Below are 25,474 nucleotides of genomic sequence, written 5' to 3' on the forward strand. Positions count from 1 at the left end.
CCTCAACTGTTGATTCCTAGCGCCGCCCAGCTCATTATTATTCACTGCGCTGAGTGGCTCTTACATTCCCCGATCCTGTCAGTTGCCGCGCATGCCCGATAGATACTTATGGGCATCAGCCTGAATCGGACCATCTGCGCATGCGCCGGCACCCTCCCAAGCCTGTAATTGAATCAAGCGCTCTTTGAAGACATGTGAAAAAACGCCCCTTGGGCATAAAGAAATGTGATTGACAGATCAATATAAAGTTTTTTTTACATGGTTTACAATGCGGACAGGGAGTACTCTTATTTCATTGGAATACACTTAAATAGATCTATGACTGCATAGGAATAACTAAATATGTTTATAGGGCCTGTCAGTGTCCCTTAAATCACCACAATCCAATACTCCCAAAAAAATAATAATACAACAGTTATACTTTAAAGGGAACCTGTCACCAGTTTTATGGTGTCCTAACCAAGGGCAACATAAATAGGTGGCTGATTCTCTTAGCAAAATGCTGGGTCACTTTCTTTAATTGACCCAGTCAATCTGCCAACATCTTGTATTAAAAAGCTCCAGCTGATAATGATGAGTCCTGAATATTCATGAGCTCCTGACTCTCCCCGCCCACCTGCTGCTGAATGACAGTTTGTTTCCATATGAATCAGCAGCAGGTGGGCAGGAGAGTGGCTATAGCTCTGAATTAAATATACGCTGGACTCGATGACCTCACGCTGGACTCGAATCAGCTCATTAGCATGCAGCATCTTTGTGTGTATATTATGAGGTAACCATCTGTCACACCAGTAAGTGAATACATCTAAGATACTTTTTAGTAGTTAATGTTTGTATATAATTAGTTAGATTATAATCAAATATCCACATGACAGGTTCCCTTTAAGGCTGTAATGTAACAAAATACGAAAAAAGTCAAGGGGTGGGAATACTTTTGAAAGGCACTGTATGTAAATATATTATGGCTACAAACATCAGTAGTTTCCCACATATTATGCATTCATATATATTAGGCCTGCACAGTATATCGCCATATCGCAATCGCCAATTGGCCAACTCAAAAATGCTGCAATTATATTACCATATTTTTCGCTTTATAAAACAAACTTTTTCCCCCCCAAAAGTGGGGGGGAAATTGCAGTGCGCCTTATAAAGCGATGGTTGACTTTTTACGTGGCTGACACAGATGTATCGCCGGCCGCTATGCTGCACAGCACGGCTGGCGATACATGAGTTACAGTGCGGGGAGGGAGGAGGGGCTGGAGGCAAGTCGTTATTTTAATGAACAAATGTTCTTTTGCAGTAATGCAAATATGTTATTTAATTTAGTAAAAGATGTTTTATTTTGAAAAACACTGTGCATTTCAGTTCTTGAGTTAAGCATAACTACATTTCAGCATTATCAGTAATTTGTGTGTGCTTTTGCCTTGAAAATCCAAGCAAATAGACAGCACAATTCCTTTAAAATATTGCATCGCATACCGTTATCGCAGTTTTTAGGGCCCTAATCGCAATCGCACAAAATTCCCATATCGTGCAGCCCTAATATATATCATAAGTATGACTTATCTAAATAATATATATATATATATATATATATATATATATATTAATTATTATTATTTTTTTTTTGTAATTACACATTTATTTTGAGCCATAAATTTTTTGCAATTACTAAAAAAAATATAAACTTTATCTCTATCTCTATTTCTGCTGGGATTCAATCTCCCAAGCTTGTACATTAGAGGCACGGATGTTAACCACTACTCTATACAGCTACATGTTAACCTGCTCAGAAATATAAAATAAGTCTTCTGCTGAATAGGAATATTCGCTAAATCAGAAACTACTATGAGGTTTTTCTGACACAGTTCAGCTTTATAGCTGAGTGGATAAGGTCCTTGCCTCTAATGTTCAAAGGGTTGTGAGTTCAAATCCCAGCAGAAACTTTTTAGAAATTGATGCTAAACTGCATTTAAATACACTGACTCGAGCACACGTGGTGTTCGGTCGAGTGTGCTCGCTCAACACTAGTGGTAACCTGCTCTATTATATATATTAAGGAGGACCTGTCAGCTCTCCAGATATGTTTTTTATTGTGACTGCTTGCATTCCTCATATAATAATAATTCTGGAGCATCTGTTCTTATGACTATTGTTGTGCCATTCCTTTATTTTTTCTGCTAGAAGTTATAAATAAATTGCCAGCAGCTTGCAGTAAGGGTACAGTTGGGTGTGTGTGCCTGCGCGTTCTGACACCAGCAGCACTGATTAGACAGAGTCAGCACCCAGCAGTATCTTTACTGCAGACTGCTGGCAATTTAGCAGGAATTCTACAGAAATGGCACAACATACAGACATAAGAATAGATTCCCCAGAATTGTTGCTTCATGTGGAATGCAATTAGTTACTAAAACTGAAATGTCAGGAGTGGTGACTCTAACTTAAAGTAAAATGGCGTCCTAAAATGCTGATTCTTATGGCTGTAGAGATAAGTGAATGCATCCATCCTCCACTGTGGTCAGTGAGGACATGTCTACTTGTCAAATATTTCAATATTTTCACCTGATTGTGCCTCTCTCTGGTGATATAGCAGCACAGTGGTCCAGTATTCTACCGGAGGTGAGATAGAACAATTTAAAGGGCTTTTCTGGGAGTTTGATTTTAATGACGTATCCTCAAGATAGGTGAAGTATATCTGATCAGTGGGGGTCCGACATCCCGAATAATTATCTGTTTGTAGAGCCCGTGGTGCCCCATTGAGCGTCATAGCCTCTTCCTAGGCCAGCGAGGTCACGTCAATTGGTAACATGGTCTATTTGCAGCTCCGTCCCAATCAAGTGAATGGACCTGAGCTGCAGTACCACGTACAGCCACTGTGAAAGCTGTGAAGAGGCCGCCTCACTCACCAGAGCTGATCAGTCGTACCCCCACCAAGGATAGGCCATCAATACCGAACTCTCGGAAAACCTGTTTAACCTCTCTTATTTCAGGTGTCAAGACAAAAGTAACAGTGTAGTATATTGCACCGTACACACTAGTCCATTTTGACTTCCTATTAATATAAAGAAGTAGCATTTGATTGATTATTTTAATCTTACCATTTTCTTTTTGTTCATGTGATTAGATCATATATGGTTGTGATCGGAAAGTGCATAAATCTTTCAAGGATCCGTAGGATAGTGCAGCCATTTCTGGAGATTTTCATTCCATAGTAAGAATATGTTTCTGCTAAGGTGTAAACTCGCCGCTTTGTGGAGATTGGTGTCATTATACATTGCACACCACAGACCTTTTCAAGTCAATTATTTCATAAAGTCATGATCTATGGGCTTCCTTAAGAATTTAAAGACCGTCTTTTATACCTGTGTCATTCTCTCCTTATCTATTTACTGCTGTGACATGTCAGTCATGTTTGCAGTGATTGACAGATTGGGTTACTGTGGCAGACATGCGCTTGTCTTCCATGGACTCTGATAGTGTTCGGCGCCTTAATTAATGCCGATTGGATGTCTGGCAAGTGCACTGGATTGATAGAAATAGTCTTCACACCATTAAGAAAGGGCAAACCCATTTGTATTTGTATTGCTGTGATTGATGAGTGCTGTGTTCAGTGCGTAAGCGTCTTGAAAATACATTTGTTTATGGCATTATCTGTTTATGCAAATTTCCTACGAGCCATCACATACCGGCCAACACGGGAGAAAATCAAATCCATATAAAATACGATACAGGTTTATGTATTAGACCTGGGTAATGGATATGGCAAGTTGCACAAAAGTGTGATCAAAATCTAAAATAGCAGCGAGCAGGGACCTTGGCCTCTGGGTCTTATCCTGTGAAATTGAGTACAAGCATTTTCTGAAGTCACAGTTCTTTTCAATATAACATACATATAGCCGGAGGGGATTATGGAAATGAGTCTATACATTTGGCACACGTTCCACACACTTTGCATGGCGTGGAAATTTTAAATGGGCTTGAATAGATAGTGAACAATCTATCTGTCATTATTAATGCAAATAATAGGTGCCACTTACTGAGCTTTATGGTACTCGAAAATTACAACCTATTAAATTAAGAAGATAATTAAATATGATTAGACTGCCTTACCTAAATGCTGGTGGCAAACTGAGGGAAACGATCAATGTATGACAATTTTTGTCCAGAACCGCTTACATTTATGCTTATGAAGAAAATATTTCCATTGCAGAATTTGTAAACTTTTAAGACTGGCATCTCTAACGCCTTTCTTAATTGCCTAGCAGTTGTGGTAGATGCACCAAAATGATTAAGAAGCACATTATTTTGCTGCATCTCCGCAGGGACATGTACCAGAATCTGAAATCTATGCCAAAGTTTCATTAAACTTTTTAGAAAAAATGTTCTAAATGGCCTAAAAAACACGTTTCCCATATACTTAAAGGGTTTATCCAATTTCCCCGCACCGCCGCTACTTCTCCCTGTACAGGGATGAAAACATTCGGGGGCGCGGACGAGCCTACCTAGCGTCACCTGCGATGCTAGGGAGGCTCATCCCCGTCCCCGCCTGCCATTGGCTGCTCCCCCCCGATACTGGATGTTTTCATCCATGTACAGGGAGAAGCAGTTGCGGTGCGGGGACCAGGAGCGGCTTCGGGAGCAGGGTAAGTATATTACCTGTGAGGGGTTCGGCACATGGGGGGGCGGGCTGTTTGGTAAATTGGATAACCCCTTTAAGTATATGAGAAACAATTTTTTTAGGCCATTTAGAACATTTTTCTAAAAAGTTTATTAAAATTTTGTTACCCTTTGGCATAGATTTCAGATTCTGGTTGATGTTTTTCTTCCATAGAGACCAATTAAATGAAAGGCTACATACATTCAAGGCAACTGATCTGAGCACCGATCCACTGGTGTTCTTTTCCCAAGAATGTATCCATACTGTCTATTTAGATTGGGGATTGCCCCAGTCGGAGGTGTCACTCTTGTAGAATAGGAGTATCACCAAGTGAAACAGGCTGTGGAGTCCGTGTTTGGACAACAGTCCATCCAAAGCATTTCTAAAAGAAAATTTGTTCTAAAATGTTGTTACTGACCTATCGCACTGTAAGACAGTGATCTGCTGACTGTATTAGCGGTACATAAGTGCATGCTAGTGGCAGTATTTTTTTCCATCTTAGATCTGTGTCCTCTTCTTGACTTCTCTTTAACCATCTCTCACTTGTGGTAAAGTCGTAGCAGAATGTCTACCTGGACATGACTGGGGATTTCTTTCAGCTCATGGACCTAATCGGAGTCTGTCTTTTCACACTGATGGATCTGAGTATCTGACTGCTTTTATTTTATTATACTATGTGCATTAGAGGAGGATAAGATAATAGAGAATTTAGAACAGCCCACATTTAGTACAGGAGGCTTTTTAGAGAATGTGCTTCATATTTAGAGGTACTTAGCATATTGTTCACTAAACCCTTTTCTCTCTATTTTTCCTAATATACAGATTTATTACGGTCTGCAGTAGTATGCAAGGACTTAGTTTTTTTGTGACCCCTGCTGCTAGAGGCATTTAGAAAATTAATCCATCTGAAGCATTTGTTCTGAAAATGCATTGCATTATATTTATTACAGTTTTCAGTTTCCATCCCAAAGTTTTAAAACCCACTCTCTGTACATTTAATAGGTCTACCAAGCATAACCGTATACCAGGCTTCTATCACCATCTACTTATGTGTGTGGGCATGGTATCTCTTCATTAGGTTAGTGAACAAGGGAACGGGTATGAGAAGGTGCAGAGGACTACTGCAAGATTGGTTCTCTTTTTAAATTTTTGAATTGAGATTTTTCGGTGGTAGGCTTGGAAGCCCAAATCTGGAGTGGGTCTTAAAGGGAGAGAAGATCTAAAGGACACATATGATGTCTCCTCTTTTTTGAATTCACTCCTGGTTTTGGCTTCTAAAACTGCATGCAGAAACCTGACCGTGTGGCCATACCCCATGGCTCCCTTTTTACAAGTGAACTGTGTGTTACAATGGAAAAAGTAAGGATATATACTGTATTTCTACTCACCCTGATTGTTACCAACTGAATAATCTTTTGTATTTCAGGGTCTTTTATGATGGTGAATACCACTGGAAGACGTGTTGGGCAGAAAGGTGTCCTGCTCTTACCTCAACTGAAAGAGAATGACACGCACTGCATTGACTTTCATTACTTTGTGTCCAGCAAAAGTGGAGCCCTCCCTGGATCTATGAATATTTATGTGACAGTAAACAATGGGGAAAAGGGGAGCTCTATCTGGAATATATCAGGACCAGCAACGGGCACGTGGAACCGAGCAGAGCTGGCAATAAGCACCTTCTGGCCCAATTACTACCAGGTAAGATGATCTGTCTATGTGAGCAAACTATAATGGTGCTGTCAACCTTTAGAATTACACAAAAGCCATGAAAAGCTAAACCCTGTATTAGGATCTGGTAGAATTAGCAGCACAGTACTGTTAGCACACAAGGATCAGACACCTGTTACTGCAGAAATGATAATACAGGTTTGACACAGATTTGTATGACGCCAAATATTAGACAGTGAAATATGCTACTGAGGCCCGGTAAAAATTAAATCAGTGAAGGAACATCCCTCGGTAAAAACTTTACAGTAAAATAAAGACCATACACATCAGGCATCAATAAATCATTTTGGACTAAGGTCTTTAGTCTACTATGTTATACCTTAAAGGGGCTGTCCCAGAATGACAACTTTCCACCTATATACAGTGTCTGATTGGTGGAGGATTTAACTGTGGGGACCCACAGCGATCACAAGAGCAGAGGTCCCAGCACCTCTCATCAGGGTCAACCCTATCAAACCAGACAAACTGCCTGGCAGTGTCGAACCTGCTGATTGAAATTGTGAAAATCGGTTGTGGGGTTCTCAAGGAACAAGACTTTTATTATTTATGCAAATGAGTACCTTGGTGCACCAATGGGCATGGCCAGCGCTGAGGAGCTCTGATGTACATTGAAGTCCTCATCAGCACAAAGAATAAGTCTTTTTTTTCTCTGTGACGCCATAACTAATTTTCACAAGACTGTTATCATTTTAATCAGCAGAGGAAAGCCTACCATGCAATATGCCTGGGCTAAAAGGGTTGATCCTGCCGACAAGTCCTCTATGAATGGAGTGGTGCTCGAGTATAAGCACTGCCGTTCCATTCAAACTCTATGGGTGATGTGGATGTCCTTCTGGAGCAAGCCGTTTAATGTCTAGCAGATTAAATACTTCAGTTGTGGACACACAAATAAACCAACGTAGAACGATCAGGTTCACAATAAGAAAAATATGGCTGGCTATAAATCTGTCGCATTATGCAGTACAAAAAGTACAAACTCGGTTTTTAAAACCAGGCTTTTTATTTTTCCTAAAGAGACGACCAGTTCCATACAGCATGACTTCTCCTCCCTTGTCTTTTTGACCAGCTCTGTAGAGGATGTCCTCAAAGAACAAGCTGCAGAGCAAAAGGACGTTCCACAAAAGACAAGGAAGATAGGCTCGTCCCTTAGCTTTCTCAGTGCAGTGCTCCTAAACATCACCATTTTCTTTCAGCCACTTAATATCATGATCTCCAATCACTTCATGTTCACAAGAAGGATTTGTAGATTTCTAGAAGACCCAGCATATAGAGCCATCTGCCGTGAAGGGCAGAAATTGCCTTCATTAAAGAACACTTGAACAGTAAATGTCAACACTTAAAGGGAACCTGTCACCTCCCAAAACCATCCCACGCCACCAGCATGACCTGCGTGTAGCCAGCAGTGTGTTTCTGATGATGCTTTTCTTCCTGAAGGCCGATGCAGCAAAAGTACTGAAAACATTGTTTTATTCCCTGCTGGCGCGCTTTTCTAGACATGCTTGAAGTCAATGGGGCAGTGGCCTCCTTGCTTCAAGTCACGGTAACTACGCCCCCTTCGCTGTGACCGACAGCGCTTATGCAGAGAGTTTGGCAAAGCCAGCCGAACTGCCGGCTGTCAGTCACAGCGAAGGGGCAGGGAAGGGGGTCTGGTTACCCTGACTTGAAGCAAGGAGGCCTCTGCCCCCGTGACTTCAAGCATGTGTGGAGAAGCGCGTCGGCAGGGGATAAAGGAACGTTTTCAGTACTTTTGCTGCATCTGCCTGCTGGCGGCATGAGATGGTTTTAGGAGGTGACAGGTTCCCTTTAAACATATACCTTAATCCACCTTCTGTCGTCTGTGACATGCAGTAAACTGGAGAGTAATTGAGCATCCTTTATATCTGGTGAACCCGTTATGTAAGACATAAAGGTATTCCTTGGTGTACACCCTGCCTGATCAGATTTGGATTATATAAGGAATACTTCACTCTTACATCTATATTCCCAGGGCCAAGTGCATTATGTCCACTTTGTGTGAGTAAGAAACTACCTAGTAGAATGTACACCAAGCGGGCACCTTGTTGGTTTACTTTGTATGCTTCACAAGCAATAACAATAGAGTTAAAGGGAATCTGTCATCAGAATGTTAGACTATAAACTCCGGTTATGCATGAGTAGTACTTCAAATAAGGAGTCCTGGTGGCTTTTTAAAAAAAATTCCTACTGCCCCCATTCCCCGCTGTCAGTGTTTAAAACTGCGCTGAAATACATAGTTAGGACTGCTGTGCATGCGCACAGGAATCCTCTCCTTTATGGTAGCTCAGCGCAGCAGACTGGACTGTGTATTTTAGTGCAGCCTTGAACAGACAGTGGGGGAACGGAGGGCAGTAGAAAAACAAAAAACTACGATCTGATCTTCTTATCTGTAGTACTACTCATGTAATACTTCACACAATAGTCTAATGCCTCATTCACATGTCAGTATTTTGGTCAGTAATTTACATCAGTGATTGTGCGCCAAAACCAGGAGTAGAGGCTACACAGACAAAGTATAAGGGGAAGGTCTACTCCTGTTCTGTGTTTAGAGCCGCACCTGGTTTTGTCTCAAAGTCACTTATGGAAATCACTGACCGAACACTGAGGCCTCTTTCACATTTTCTTTTTTCACTGACGTGTGCTGTCTGCATTTTCTGCGGACAGCACACATACTGATTGATTTAAATGCGTCTGTTCACATTTCAGTATATTTTTTTTACTGACTGTGGGTCAGTAAATAAAACACGGAGACTATAGGTCTGTGAAAATCACTGACACAACACGGTTTGCATCCGTATTGTGTCCGTTTTTCACTAAAGACTTGTAGGAGATTCTTTGGAAATTAATTTTCAGCTGAGCAACTTCCGTGAATTACGGATGATACACGGATGGTAAAAACAGACACACGGATCAACCATGGATCCTTCATGAACATCTTCACGGATGAAAGACGTTCGCTTTTTTTCACAGATGCAACACTGACACGGAAAAGTAAACGAGGCCTGACTGTGTGAATAAGGCAAAAGATTGTGGTGGCTGATTCCCTTTAACGACTTCATTACCGTAGTGTTTTTAACCCTCCCTGCCTTAGGCTACTTTCACATACAGTTATGGCCGTGAATGTTGGCACCCCTTAAATTTTTCAAGAAAATAAAGTATTTCTCACAGAAAAGTATTGCAGTAAGACATGCTTTGCTATACACATGTTTATTCCCTTTGTGTGTATTGGAACAAAAACCCCAAAAAGGAGGAGAAAAAGCTAATTGGACATACTAACACAAGAGGCTCCAAAAATGGGCTGGACAAAATTATTGGCACCCTTAACTTAATATTTGGTTGCACACCCTTTGGAAAAAATAACTGAAATATGTCGCTTCCTATAACCATCAATAAGCTTCTAACACCTCTCACCCGCAATTTTGGACCACTCTTCCTTAGCAAACTGCTCCAGGTCTCTCTTATTGGAAGGGCGCCTTTTCCCAACAGCAATTTTAACATCGCTCCACAGGTGTTCAATGGGATTTAGATCTGGATTCATTGCTGGCCACTTCAGAACTACAGTGCCATGGGTTGTAAACGTCTTGATAATGTTGCGCACTGTGGACAAAGGCAAATCAAGATCTCTGGAGATGGACTTATAACCTTGAGATGATATGTGTTGTTGATGTTGATATTTTTCCTCAATTTTGGTTCTCAAGTCCTCAGACGGTTCTCTTCTCCTCTTCCTGTTGACACACAATGCAAAAACTAAGTGAACTTCTCTCCTTTTTATCTGCTTTCATGTGTGATTTTTATATTGCCCACACCTGTTACTTGCCACAGGTGAGTTCAAAGGAGCATCACATGCTTGAAACAATCTTATTTATCCTCAATTTTGAAAGGGTGCCAATAATTTTGTCCAGCCAATTTTTTGGCATTTGGTGTGACATTATGTCCAATTTGCTTTTTTTCCTCCCTTTTTTTGGTTTTGTTCCAATACACACAAATGGAATAAACATGTGTATAGCAAAACATGTGTTACTGCAATACTTTTCTGTGAGAAATACTTCATTTTCTGTAATGACTGTATGCGGCATTGTGATCTGTCCACCCAAGACTTAAAAAAACTAGAGCGCATTTTAGATTACACGCACTTCATACGTTTCAAAGGCTTTTATTGACAATTACATGACATTTATGCAGAGTCAGTATTTGCAGTGTTGGCCCTTCTTTCTCAGGACCTCTGCAATTCGACTGGGCATGCTCTCAATCAACTTCTGGTCCAATTCGTGACTGATAGCAACCCATTCTTTCATAATCACTTCTTGGAGTTTGTCAGAATTAGTGGGTTTTTGTTTGTCCACCCGCCTCTTGAGGATTGACCACAAGTTTTCAATGGGATTAAGATCTGGGGAGTTTCAAGGCCATGGACCCAAAATGTCAACATTTTGGTCCCCGAGCCACTTAGTTATCACTTTTGCCTTATGGCACGGTGCTCCATCGTGCTGGAAAGTGCATTGTTCTTCACCAAACTGTTGTTGGATTGTTGGAAGAAGTTGCTGTTGGAGGGTGTTTTGGTACCATTCTTTATTCATGGCTGTGTTTTTGGGCAAAATTGTGAGTGAGCCCACTCCCTTGGATGAGAAGTAACCCCACACATGAATGGTCTCAGGATGCTTTACTGTTGGCATGACACAGGACTGATGGTAGCGCTCACCTTTTCTTCTCCGGACAAGCCTTTTTCCTGATGCCCCAAACAATCGGAAAGAGGCTTCATCGGAGAATATGACTTTGTCCCAGTCCTCAGCAGTCCATTCACCATATTTTCTGCAGAAGATCAATCTGTCCCTGATGTTTTTTTTGGAGAGAAGTGGCTTCTTTGCTGCCCTTCTTGACACCAGGCCATCTTCCAAAAGTCTTCGCCTCACTGTGCGTGCAGATGCGCTCACACCTGCCTGCTGCTATTCCTGAGCAAGCTCTGCACTGGTGGCACTCCGATCCCGCAGCTGAATCCTCTTTAGGAGACGATCCTGGTGCTTGCTAGACTTTCTTGGATGCCCTGAAGCCTTCTTAACAAGAATTGAACCTCTTTCCTTGAAGTTCTTGATGATCCTATAAATTGTTGATTGAGGTGCAATCTTAGTAGCCACAATATCCTTGCCTGTGAAGACATTTTTATGCAACGCAATGATGACTGCACGCGTTTCTTTGCAGGTCACCATGGCTAACAATGGAAGAACAATGATTTCAAGCATCATCCTCCTTTTAACAGGTCAAGTCTGCCATTTTAACCCAATCAGCCTGACATAATGATCTCCAGCCTTGTGCTCGTCAACATTCTCACCTTAACAAGACAATTACTGAAATGATCTCAGCAGGTCCTTTAATGACAGCAATGAAATGCAGTGGAAAGCTTTTTTTGGGATTAAGTTAATTTTCATGGCAAAGAAGGACTATGCAATTCATCTGATCACTCTTCATAACATTCTGGAATATATGCAAATTGCTGTTATAAAAACTTAAGCAGCAACTTATCCAATTTCCAATATTTATGTAATTCTTTTGGCCACGACTGTACATTTGTATATTTTACACACACAAAGTCCGCTATACTGTTGCTACAGCTAATAAATATATTTTTTTATTTTTGGGTTGAAAATGTGTGTATATATGTACACATAGTTTTCTATACTATCGCTAATACTAGTAACTATAGCTATAACTTTTTAATTTTTTTTATTTTTATTTCACTTTTTATTCATTTTGCATTCAATTATCTTTTACTTTTTTTTATTTCTTTTTTTTTAATTAAAGAAAGTGAATTAAGCCATTCCTGCCACAGTCAGAACAGGAAGAGGTCTATTCACAGCCTGCAGGCACACAGTTAATTTTACAGCCATCAGGGGGCACTCTCACATCAAGAGGATCACTCACCTGCCGCCATAACTAGAGTTCGATGGTCCCCAGGGTCCCCCCGAGCCCCCGCCCACTATAGGTTTGAATGCGTTGTAGTAGAATATTAACTCTCTCTCACCATATATATTTCATTTTTGCCCCCTCTGTATATATTTCATTTTTGTCCCCTCTGTATATATATTTCATTTTTGCCTCCTCTGTATATATATTTCATTTTTGCCCCCTCTGTTTATATTCAATTTTTTTGCCCCCTCTGTATTTTCATTTATTGCCCCCTCTATATACATTTAATTTTTTGCCCGGGTCCGGGCCCCTCAGTATGAAGGATTTGCTGTGCCCCGTCCTCATGTGGCCGAAGGTGAGCTGTGGTGTCGACCATTTAGTTTATTAAGTGCAGCGTGCCACTGTGCCGCCATTGCCAGGTGCCCCCTGTGTGTATGAAGCCGGCAGTGTGCACAGACATTACACATAACCAAAAAAAAAATACTTACCTACTCTGCTCCGCTCCTGACTTCAGTTGACACCGTCTTTTTCTCACGCTGACGCAATCTCCTTCACATCCGGCGTGTGCCGCGTCATCCCGTGTGATCATGTGAGACCCGGCGCTGAGGTCACAGGTCTCGCAGGATTATCCCAAGAAAGTGTCTGGTGGCGCGGTGCCGGATAGGGTATGGGTGAGGGTGGGTAAGGTTAGGTACGCAGTGCTGCGCCGCTGGCCAGGCACAGAGGCCCTGACTGGCCATTAAAAGCACTTGCGGGGCTGTGGGCCTCCCGCCGGGCGCGGTCGCACCCTCTACGACAGTGATCGTTACGCCCTTGAACCTGACACTTTTATACATCGGGTAACAGTTAAGAGCCTTCCACAACGGCGTATAAATTAGATAAGGGGTAAAGGAAACATCTGGCAACATAGAAGCCAATGAACTGTTGCCATCACAGAAACATAAAATATTGCTGTGGAGGCAAAGTCCTGATATACAGATAACCCCTCATGATTACAATGGAACTATCTAAATTTTAGAAATAAAATGACATGATTAGGCTTGTGGGGTGAGGCTAGGATCACATCTGCCTTTGAAGCTATGTTTTTAACCTTTGTCGCAGATTACTTCATTCATGATTGGAAAAATAGTGCAGCATTCAACGCTTCCCTCCAACGCAACAGACTCCTCGTCAGCAGTGGTTGCTGCCCGTCTCTGTTGTGTAGTGGAGGTGGCACTGTGTCAGGGTGTCCTTTTATAACGAAAACTTTGACATAGATGTGAACAGAGCCAAGTCTTGACATTTTGTAAGTAGTGCCTAGCATTTTCCTACTGTAATGTAGCAATATCACATATCGGAATACGGGTTGCCCTTTAAGAACGTGTATGCCGAGAGCACAGTACATATGCTGGGTGTGGGAGTTGATGAATGGCGTTCTCATTTAAATGCTCTTGAACGTGTCATTTAATAGAAGCTCGTGTAAACTTTAAGTGGCCGGCGCCATCGCATCTCCTGCATGTACCATGTACAGCGCCACTCTGAGAGCGCCCCCGTTCACCAGATAATTATCATCAGATGGAAATTATCCAGTGATTAAGCACAAGCTTAGTATCTAATTAATGGCACCTTTTCTCTGACCACCATATGTTATTTCATTTTAGAGAAAAGAGAAAGTGTGGTCACGTGCGTCCCTGTTAGATGCGGTGTACGGCAGGAAGGAAATGTTTACCATGATGATTATAAATCATGTAGACATAATTGAGCTTGTGGTAAATATTTGTTGCTTTGCTAAATTAAATATTGCAGACGGTAATTTCTACCTGATCTGAGTTGTCACTGAAGAAGCAATGGTTTTACAAGAGTAAGAGGAATGGGATAAAATGGGTTGATACTATGTTAAAATGCTAATTTGCTTCAGGCTAGGGATTCACCGCATCTCTCGGGTCATTCAACAGAAGCATTCATTTGCAAGTTACTGCCAGAATTCTTGTAATTGTGGTGTAACCTTTCCTCTGTATGGAAATATTGAGGCTGTGCAAGGGTTTACCACAACCATCTCACGGCAAACGTTCCTGCAGAACCTTAGGCTAGAGTAATGATCGCCTGCTTTTCATGTGAACTTTTTATTAGGGTCCATTCGTTTTCCAGATTTTCTTTCCGTTTTTTGCGGATCTGTGTTTCCGCAAAAAACTTCAGTTTTTACCAATTGTACATCTGCATCCATTCCGTTTTTCTGCCCAAAAAAAAAAAACGCAAGGAGGAATATATGTTGCTAGGGTACTAAATTAAATCCATAAATACAGGACCAACCTGGGCAAGGTTAATTCAACACGTATTTACAAATGCCTATGTAGGCAATGGAAACCTATCTTGGCCCGGGTTACTTTAATACTTCACTTTTATTAAACACATTGTTAAAAAGTGTCACTAATCATAGTGAGTCACATTTGAAATGACACAGACAAAACACAAAATAACTGCTAAGGTGTTAAAAACACAGTTGTGGCCCACCACAAAAAATACTATATGTGATCAATAGGAGGTGATATACTGAATCGCTCACTCCAAAAATGAGGAGAAGAGCAGAATCAATTCCATATACCCACAGGGGGTGATATTGATTATTGCCGGCAAAGCTTATTTGATGATGGCAAATGTCAATAGTGGGAGACTAATGTCATCATACCACTTATATACTGATGGACTATTTGCCAATTTACTGTTTGCCAGCATGTGGAGCTATTATCAAATATGCCCTGGAAGGGTATATGGTCCTGCTAGTACCTGCCTGTAAGCCAGACACAGCCACTATTATTTGTTAACAGAGTGGCTAACCACGTGTCTATGTGCTGTTAACAACACCAATTGTTTGGCAACAGTAAGCGACAAATCGCACAGATTGTTGCGCCTTAGATGTATGGGGGGATTTTTTGACACCCACTCTCCATACAACTGGGCATACTCAAAGGACACTAGCACTTAAATGATGGCATTGGCTGTACTAGTAGTGAGTAGAAAATACACACTGCTGGTGAGTACCAGACTGTCCAAACCAGCACAATATATGCTCACTGCCAGGGCAAAGGGGTTGCCACTGAACAAGCCCAGCCACTGCTTGTTGCTGGCTAGGTGCGTTCCCACATATCGGAATACTGTTACCAGCAATTCTGGTTAATAGCACCTGGAGTGGCAGGTGAAGCAAAGTGCTGCCCTTTGTTGAGGAGGATTTATAGTATCCACCCTCAATACAGCCAGAACGCCATCATGGTGCAGTTTATCCCTAAACACAGGCGATCGCTATACTGTTGAATCCTAAATGTACAGGTTGCTGGTGAGATCAACCATTTATTGTTAGTGCAGTCAAACTAATATGTTCTATGTCTAACTACAAGCACCGCCTGTTGGTGCTGTTTAGACAAGTCAACTGGTGTATACAGGGCTAGCAGGACTGCTGTCCTCCTAAAATGTGACCAGTCGTAGAGTCACTGGTGGTGATTAACAGATGGGGGCCACTTATCTGCTAATTAAAACCTAAAACTGCCCCCCAACATGTTTCGCCAGTCTCGCTGGCTTCATCAGGGGTAACGGGCAGCAATGAATGAAATTCTGTACCGGAAGGCTAAATGGTGTCCTCGTGATTGACAGGGGAGACTAGCCAATCAGTAACGGAGGCAAAACATTCCAGTGACCAATCACCATAAGTGGAGCCGGCTGACGTCATCCCCCTGTGCCAGGCCTCTCCATTAGCGTCATCACAGGCGTCACAATGCCACAGAGGGCATGCGCCGGAACTCCGACGTGAAATCTAAACTGGAGCGGCTCAATGCGCATGCGCTGTGCAGCGAAAACATGCGCACGAACTCTGAGTGAACCGGATCTTTCTGCAAGGCTCAACTTTATTATATCTGCTATCACGAAGGTGGGACATAGTTATGTTTGTCATTGTGAGAGAGATAAAAAATGATTCTCTATTAGATGTTGGGCTAAAACTGTGCCATTAATTAATAACCATCAAAACACATCTTAGTGGAGAAAAAGAAAGATAAGTGGGCAGAGGGGAGAGGAACCAAACCCCCATGCCAACAAATGACTCCTCACAGATCAATTTGTAGATATTATTGATGACCAGCATGACAACAAAAACTTAAATTGAGGCACAGAAAGCGTCTTGCCACTCCAGAAAGTGATATGATTGGTCACTTAACAGTGTAGGGAAAGGGAAAAACTAATAGTTCTCATGATTATGTACGGTTTTGTATAATCATTTTCATCTTAATACCTAAATACGGTGCAGAAATTTCAAACTTGTTAATTTGATATTGTGTCTGTGCATAACTATAGATTCTACTGATAATCCGAACACTTGATGGTAGTTGGAATAATTGAAAAACTGATCAATTCCAAACAATTGTTAATATTTTCCAGTATTTATAGAAAGGCAGTAAATGCGAATCCTTCGTTCAAACCCTTTGGATTTAAACTGTCAAGGCGATAAATCCACCTGGTTTCCTCTTGTAAAAGGATGGCGTCCAGGTCACCTTTCCTTGCTCCTAAAGTTTTTTTGCAGATGCCCCAAAACTTCAGGACCTTGTGGTCTCCCCCATGGTGACTTCTAACATGTTTCGAGATGGATGTGTCTGCAAGGGTGTTGATGCTACTAATATGTTGACACATCCTTCTCCTAAATTCTTGGGATGTCTTACCAACATAAATTTTAAGACAAGGGCATTGGATGGCATAGACAATGCCTTTGGTTTTACAATTGATGTATTGCCCGCTTGTGAAAAAATGTCGGTCCTTCGTAAATCCTGTTGACAAAAAAGAATATCAGATTAGACAATACATCAATTGTAAAACCAAAGGCATTGTCTATGCCATCCAATGCCCTTGTCTTAAAATTTATGTTGGTAAGACATCCCAAGAATTTAGGAGAAGGATGTGTCAACATATTAGTAGCATCAACACCCTTGCAGACACATCCATCTCGAAACATGTTAGAAGTCACCATGGGGGAGACCACAAGGTCCTGAAGTTTTGGGGCATCTGCAAAAAAACTTTAGGAGCAAGGAAAGGTGACCTGGACGCCATCCTTTTACAAGAGGAAACCAGGTGGATTTATCGCCTTGACAGTTTGAATCCAAAGGGTTTGAACGAAGGATTCGCATTTACTGCCTTTCTATAAATACTGGAAAATATTAACAATTGTTTGGAATTGATCAGTTTTTCAATTATTCCAACTACCATCAAGTGTTCGGATTATCAGTAGAATCTATAGTTATGCACAGACACAATATCAAATTAACAAGTTTGAAATTTCTGCACCGTATTTAGGTATTAAGATGAAAATGATTATACAAAACCGTACATAATCATGAGAACTATTAGTTTTTCCCTTTCCCTACACTGTTAAGTGACCAATCATATCACTTTCTGGAGTGGCAAGACGCTTTCTGTGCCTCAATTTAAGTTTTTGTTGTCATGCTGGTCATCAATAATATCTACAAATTGATCTGTGAGGAGTCATTTGTTGGCATGGGGGTTTGGTTCCTCTCCCCTCTGCCCACTTATCTTTCTTTTTCTCCACTAAGATGTGTTTTGATGGTTATTAATTAATGGCACAGTTTTAGCCCAACATCTAATAGAGAATCATTTTTTATCTCTCTCACAATGACAAACATAACTATGTCCCACCTTCGTGATAGCAGATATAATAAAGTTGAGCCTTGCAGAAAGATCCGGTTCACTCAGAGTTCGTGCGCATGTTTTCGCTGCACAGCGCATGCGCATTGAGCCGCTCCAGTTTAGATTTCACGTCGGAGTTCCGGCGCATGCCCTCTGTGGCATTGTGACGCCTGTGATGACGCTAATGGAGAGGCCTGGCACAGGGGGATGACGTCAGCCGGCTCCACTTATGGTGATTGGTCACTGGAATGTTTTGCCTCCGTTACTGATTGGCTAGTCTCCCCTGTCAATCACGAGGACACCATTTAGCCTTCCGGTACAGAATTTCATTCATTGCTGCCCGTTACCCCTGATGAAGCCAGCGAGACTGGCGAAACATGTTGGGGGGCAGTTTTAGGTTTTAATTAGCAGATAAGTGGCCCCCATCTGTTAATCACCACCAGTGACTCTACGACTGGTCACATTTTAGGAGGACAGCAGTCCTGCTAGCCCTGTATACACCAGTTGACTTGTCTAAACAGCACCAACAGGCGGTGCTTGTAGTTAGACATAGAACATATTAGTTTGACTGCACTAACAATAAATGGTTGATCTCACCAGCAACCTGTACATTTAGGATTCAACAGTATAGCGATCGCCTGTGTTTAGGGATAAACTGCACCATGATGGCGTTCTGGCTGTATTGAGGGTGGATACTATAAATCCTCCTCAACAAAGGGCAGCACTTTGCTTCACCTGCCACTCCAGGTGCTATTAACCAGAATTGCTGGTAACAGTATTCCGATATGTGGGAACGCACCTAGCCAGCAACAAGCAGTGGCTGGGCTTGTTCAGTGGCAACCCCTTTGCCCTGGCAGTGAGCATATATTGTGCTGGTTTGGACAGTCTGGTACTCACCAGCAGTGTGTATTTTCTACTCACTACTAGTACAGCCAATGCCATCATTTAAGTGCTAGTGTCCTTTGAGTATGCCCAGTTGTATGGAGAGTGGGTGTCAAAAAATCCCCCCATACATCTAAGGCGCAACAATCTGTGCGATTTGTCGCTTACTGTTGCCAAACAATTGGTGTTGTTAACAGCACATAGACACGTGGTTAGCCACTCTGTTAACAAATAATAGTGGCTGTGTCTGGCTTACAGGCAGGTACTAGCAGGACCATATACCCTTCCAGGGCATATTTGATAATAGCTCCACATGCTGGCAAACAGTAAATTGGCAAATAGTCCATCAGTATATAAGTGGTATGATGACATTAGTCTCCCACTATTGACATTTGCCATCATCAAATAAGCTTTGCCGGCAATAATCAATATCACCCCCTGTGGGTATATGGAATTGATTCTGCTCTTCTCCTCATTTTTGGAGTGAAGCGATTCAGTATATCACCTCCTATTGATCACATATAGTATTTTTTGTGGTGGGCCACAACTGTGTTTTTAACACCTTAGCAGTTATTTTGTGTTTTGTCTGTGTCATTTCAAATGTGACTCACTATGATTAGTGACACTTTTTAACAATGTGTTTAATAAAAGTGAAGTATTAAAGTAACCCGGGCCAAGATAGGTTTCCATTGCCTACATAGGCATTTGTAAATACGTAGGGTACTAAATTAAAATTTCTTTCTATTTTCTGGAAACAGATCCGCAATTGCGGATGACAGACGGATGACATATTGATGCATTCCGCATGTCATCCGCATTTTTGCGGACCCATTGACTACAATGGGACCACGGACCGCATTTTTTTGGACAATAGTAGGACAAGCTCTATTTTTTTTTGCGGACCCTCTATTTTTTTTTTTGGACAATAGTAGGATGCGGACAGCACACTGAGTGCTGTCCGTATTTTTTGCGGGGCCATTGCAATGAATGGGTCCACATCCTTTCCGCAAATCCCGGTTACCTAAAAACATTCTAAAATGTTTCATACTTTATAAAGAGATAGATAGATAGATAGAAAAGTCCATTCAAAAGTAGTATAATCACCCACATATAGCCAGCAGGAGTTCAGTCCTATCACATGACCTTTTCCATGATAGATAGATAGATAATAGATAGATATAAAGATAGATAGATTAGATACTAGATCTGTGATGGCTAACCTCCGGCACTCCAGCTGTGGTAAAACTACAACTCCCAAGATTTCTTGGCTATTCTCAGAACTCCATAGAAATGAATGAAGCATGCTGGGAGTCTTAGTTTTTCCACAGCTGGAGTGCTGGAGGTTAGTCATCGCTGTACTAGATAGATAGATTACATATAAATAATACGAGCCACTAGGAGCAACAGGGGCATTGCTGTTACACCTAGAGGCTCAGCTCTCTACAACTGCCGCGCCATCTTCACTTTGACAGGGCCATTTTGATCATGTTTACACTGCCTGGTCCTGTCAATCAAAGTGCAGAGGGCACGGCAGTTGCGGAGAGATCTGAGCCTCTAGGTGTAACAGCAACGCCCCCTTTGCTCCTAGAAACCCTTATTTTTCTCAGCAATGAGAGCACATATGAACATGGGACCAACACCGATGCCTTCAGCTGCCAAGTGCACATGTGACAGGTCAGCCAGTGTCATAGGTACAAATCTGCGGACAGATGCCATTTAAACTACTTATCCCTGTTGATAGAACATCTAAATGTACAGATAGATAATAGATAGATTAGCACTACATTAGCACCCCTTCCAGCTGTATGGAACTTTGCACATGGGTAAATAAGGCAGCCACCATCTTTTTATCACCAGTCTTGGAGTGCTGCTTGATTTTTTTGAATCTATCAATACTTTCAGTCAGTAACCTCTGGAGCTTCTGCACCCCACTTTTCTTCCCTCTTTTTGCAGCTACCCTTGACTGATAGGTAAAGTTATAGTGCGGTATTATGAAAAAGACCCAAAAGTCTCTACTGAAACATTGTAACCCTAAGGTATAGCTATGCCAATGCTGCTGACCAACTGTATATCTGCTGGGATTAAAGACTAAAGACAAAAATGAAATTTTTGACTTGGCTCTGACAAGTGCTGTATCCTACGGGGAGTGATACATCCTCTGTTTCCAAGAGTCATGATGGAAGTGGTGACACATTCCTTGTCATATCGTTTTTCATGGCAGGGATCTACTTCCTTCCACTGTAACCTCGGTGGCCATCCTTTCTGCGTTGGTTCTTGCCGATCCCTGCTGCAAAGACTCATGGCTTCCATGTCTTGTAGTCTGAGTCATAATTATGGAAGGTATTATTTCCATATATTCCGAGTAAACAGAATCTCTATTTTTGACTTTCAAGGAGTATTTGATCAGAAACCGAAGCCTTATATTTGGTGCCACAATCAACCACCGTTTTATTGGATGCATTGAGCCACATACAATATATTGATTTGTGTGGGAGCCCCATACTTGGTGCATTCAGTTCTTCGGACTTCGTTCTTTTAGAGCAGGAACAATCTGTCCATTACTGTTGAAAAGCGTCATGTTGCTCCTGGTTGGATGGGTTATGATTCAGCATGTCCAGCACAAACAGCTGTGGAAAGTTGTGAAGATGGAAGCTAATTTTGCTCTTCAGTGATGCGGGGAGGATCATTGCTGTGGTACGTTGATTCACGGCTTCCTGTTTGGCACATGTCTGATGAATAACCTCCTGTAAAGCATCTTTCAAAGAGGCGCTCAGCCTAGGCAAGTGCCAAGGAAGTCAAGCACCACTTTCACATGGTTGTTGAGCTGATATATATATGTGATAAATAATAACTATTGCATCAGCACAGAAAGAGACAGGTTAAAGGTTGGAAGACATTGCAAAATACACCATAGCTTTGTTTTTAATGTACGTTCTTCTCCTCTTTGCGTTTATTTTTACTTGTGTTCCTTGTGTCTGTCACAAGAAACGCGCTGTTAAACCAGGCTTAATGTCTTGTAGGGCTAGCTTAGATGAATGTAAGGATAGAAAATCCTCACATTACAATCCTTACAGAAAATGCACTTAAAATGTATATGCAAATAGGCTGCGAAGTGCATTGAGGGCGGGCCCAAGCCTCTCTCTGCAACCCTACTCCTCCTGCTTTCTCTGCCAGCCCTTTCCTTTCCTACTTGAAGTGAGATGCTTGTGCAGGAACCTGGACCTGTCAATCTATAAAGGAGGGGGAGCGGGCTGGTAGAGGAAGCAGGAGGAGCAAAGGTGCACATAGTGGCTTGAGCCGCCCTCAGTGCACTTAACTGTTCATTCATATACGGATTACAAGCTCTCCAGAATGAAGCAACAGACCAGTAAGCAAAGGGTATCGTTACATTCAGCCTTACAAGGCATTGTGCCTGGTTTAACATTGAATTTCCTGATGACGCCATTTTATATTAAAACGTCAGAAAAGAGCATACCACATACCCTGCACCCGCCCTCTATGACTCTGCCGCACATGAGGGGTTAATTGCCGGGGATCACAGAGCCATGTCATAGAGGGCGGGTGCTGGGTATGTGATACCGCTGCGGGAACCCGCTGCCTACACTTAAAATAATGTGTTAATTATATTCATTGGTGGCGCAGTGGCCACAGTCCCTCCCCTCCTCCGCAGTGCTGTCAGTCCAGTATTATAACTATTATAATCAGTGGTGGTGCAGTGGCCACAGGTGCCCCCCCCCATTGTTATATTCATTGGTGGCAGTGGCCACACTGTCCCCTCCCCTCCTCTTCATTCATAGGTGGTGCAGTGGCAGTTCTGATCGGAGCCCCAGCAGTGTAATCCTGGGCCTCCGATCGGTTACCATGGCAGCCAGGACGCTACTGAAGCCTTGGCTGCCATGGTCAGCTCCCTGCTGCTGAGTGTACTATGCACAGAGCAGCAGGGAGAGTGTGAAGTACTATTCACCCTAATAGAGCTCTATTAGGGTGAATAGGACAAGAGATGAAAAGATCCCTAAGGGGGCTAATAGTTATTAAATAAAAAGTAAAATAAATAAATATAAATATTAAGTATAAATCACCCCCTTTCCCAATTTTACATATAAAATATATAAACAATAAATAAATAAACGTATTACATATCACCACGCCCGAAAAAGTGCAAACCATTAAAATATTTAAAAATATCTCCTATGCGGTGAACGTTGTAACGAAAAAAAACAAAAAAAACGCGTGATTCACCATTTTTTTTGTCACCGTGTCCCCCCCAAAAAATAGGATAGGACTGTTCTGTTATGGGCCGGATGTTCCATAAAATGCGGAATGCACGCGGCTTTTTGGGTGTTTTATTTTTTTCACGTGGTATCGAGTATTGCAATACTTTTTTATGGTATCGAAATCAAATCAAAATGTTGGTATTGTGACAACCCTAACTGACATGGCTGCTGCCTCAATCAGACCAGGGTGCTACGCCTAAGCAGAGCCAGCAGTAGGGTTATGGAATCAGCATCTCCAGATAGGGATGCTGTAAATCTACTTTGTAGGTTTAAACCATTACATTACTAGCAGGTGTTATAGTACAAGTAGTTACATTTTCTGGAATCACTAGCAAGCAGAAGAATAGGAAACCTGAATCATATTTCATTGGATTAATCGTTCATAAAATAGGATGTTGATTCCAGCTGTCTTTTGAAGTCTTTGCTTTTACTAAATGCTGAATATTCCTGTTTAATAAATGCTTCCCTTTTGAGGAAAAAAGTATACTTTTTAGTTAAATTGCCCTCAATAAATATTTCTGTCTCTTAATTTTCTATCTCAATCTTCTTGTACCTGGTGAAGTCAAGTCTGGTATAATAAAAGGCGCAAGGATGAGGATAGAATAAAAATATCATTTGGCAAGCCGGAAAGACATGGAGCATGAATGATGGAAAACGCGGCACTGTTTTAAGTCACACATTTTCTCTCCAGAGATATATTGGAAGTGTCAGCGTTGTTTTAGTGTAACCGCATTAGAATGCCACTCTAATGACTGTCATTTTTCTTTCAAGACCTCTTAAATGTGTAAGCACCGAAAATGGAATCTAAGCTGGGGGTATTGCAGACATTTGCAACCAGCATCAATTTAATATACTCCTGTACACAGGACTTCCTGCTCTGCTTGTGACAGCTGACATTTTATTTACTCATTGATTAATGTTCCTCCACATTTAAATTGGATTAACATACCTAAAAAAAATATTTATTATTAGGCATGTTAGCTTCATATTTCAGCTTATGTCATGGTACCTATTGTGTTATAAAGTGTCACGACAAAACTAGTTTCTGGCGCCAGATGCATAGTTTGAAGTTCCTCGTCCTTGAGCAAAATATATGCCAATGGTTTTACTTGTGACCATACATGATTATATCACTTAGGGCTTGTTCACATTAGGGTTGCACCAGGTATCGAATTATCAATACCCAGTCAATACTTTTGTGCCGGTATCGATTCTATACCGGGATTTGACATTTATCGATACTAGGCTGTGCAGTAGCGCTACTGCACTGCCTAATATCAGAGAACATGGCGCGCACTGCTCTCAGCGCGCTCCATGTTCTCCTCAGCAGCACAGCGGAGAAGGAATCTCTCCGTCCCTCCCCCCTGTGCTGCTGCTGCCACCAATGAGGGGAGAGACGGGAGGAGGAGAGAGGGGCTGTGGCTACTGCGCCACCAATGATGATAACTAACCCATTAATACAAATACAGGAGGCGGGTGTCGGCGGCAGAATCACATAGCGAACACCCGGCCTTTATGACAGGGCGCTGCACTCCGCGGCAGTTAACCCCTTGGTGTGGCACCTGAGGGGTTAACTGCCGTGGATCGCAGCACCTTGTCATAAAGGTAGGGTGCCAACTTTGTGTTTCTGCCGCCGGCACCCGCCTCCTGTATTTGTATTAAAAGGTTTCTCATCTTCATTGGTGGCGCAGTGCTCCCCAACCCCTTCAGTATTATAATCATTGATGGCAGTGGCAGTTGTGATTTAGCCCCAGCAGTGTAATCCTGGGCCTCTGATCGGTCACCATGGCAGCCAGGACGCTACTAAAGCCCTGGCTGCCATGGAGATCTCCCTGCTGCTGTGTGTACTATGCACAGGGCAGCAGGGAGAGGGTGAAGTCCTATTCACACTAATAGAGCTCTATTAGGGCGAAATAGGACAAGGGATCAAAAGATCCCAGGTTTTAGCCCATAAGGTAAAAGCCCATAAAAAGTAAAAAACAAACAAACACCAAAATATTACGTTTAAATCACCCCCTTTCCCAATTTTACATATAAAATATATAAACAATAAATAAATAAACATATTACATATCGGCACGCCTGAAAAAGTGCAAACCATTAAAATATAAAAAAAATATCTCCTATGCGGTAAACGCCGTAACAGAAAATAGATAAATAAAAACCGCACAATTCAGCATTTTTTAGTCACCTTGTCCCTCCAAAAAATAGGATTGGACTGTTCTATTATGGTCCGGACGTTCCACAAAATGTGGAATGCACGCAGCTTTTTTGGGTGTTTTATTTTTTTCGCGTGGTATCGAGTGTCGCAATACTTTCTTATGGCATCAAAATCGAATAACAATTTTGGTATCGT

At 41.9% G+C, this 25,474-nt stretch overlaps 1 protein-coding gene across 5 annotated transcripts in view; it reads left to right on the forward strand.

The window, feature by feature from the left end:
* PTPRM (protein tyrosine phosphatase receptor type M) overlaps positions 1 to 25,474 on the forward strand; it is a 766,319-nt gene that overhangs the window by 222,161 nt on the left and 518,684 nt on the right. For all 5 annotated transcript variants that reach the window (XM_044295693.1, XM_044295689.1, XM_044295690.1 and 2 more), the window contains exon 3: positions 6,087 to 6,358. In XM_044295693.1, the coding sequence (XP_044151628.1) occupies positions 6,087 to 6,358 (272 nt within the window). The remainder of the gene's footprint in view (positions 1 to 6,086; positions 6,359 to 25,474) is intronic.

The sequence above is a fragment of the Bufo gargarizans genome, chromosome 5 (assembly GCF_014858855.1).
Source record: "Bufo gargarizans isolate SCDJY-AF-19 chromosome 5, ASM1485885v1, whole genome shotgun sequence".
In the NCBI taxonomy this organism is placed as follows: Eukaryota; Metazoa; Chordata; class Amphibia; order Anura; family Bufonidae; genus Bufo; species Bufo gargarizans.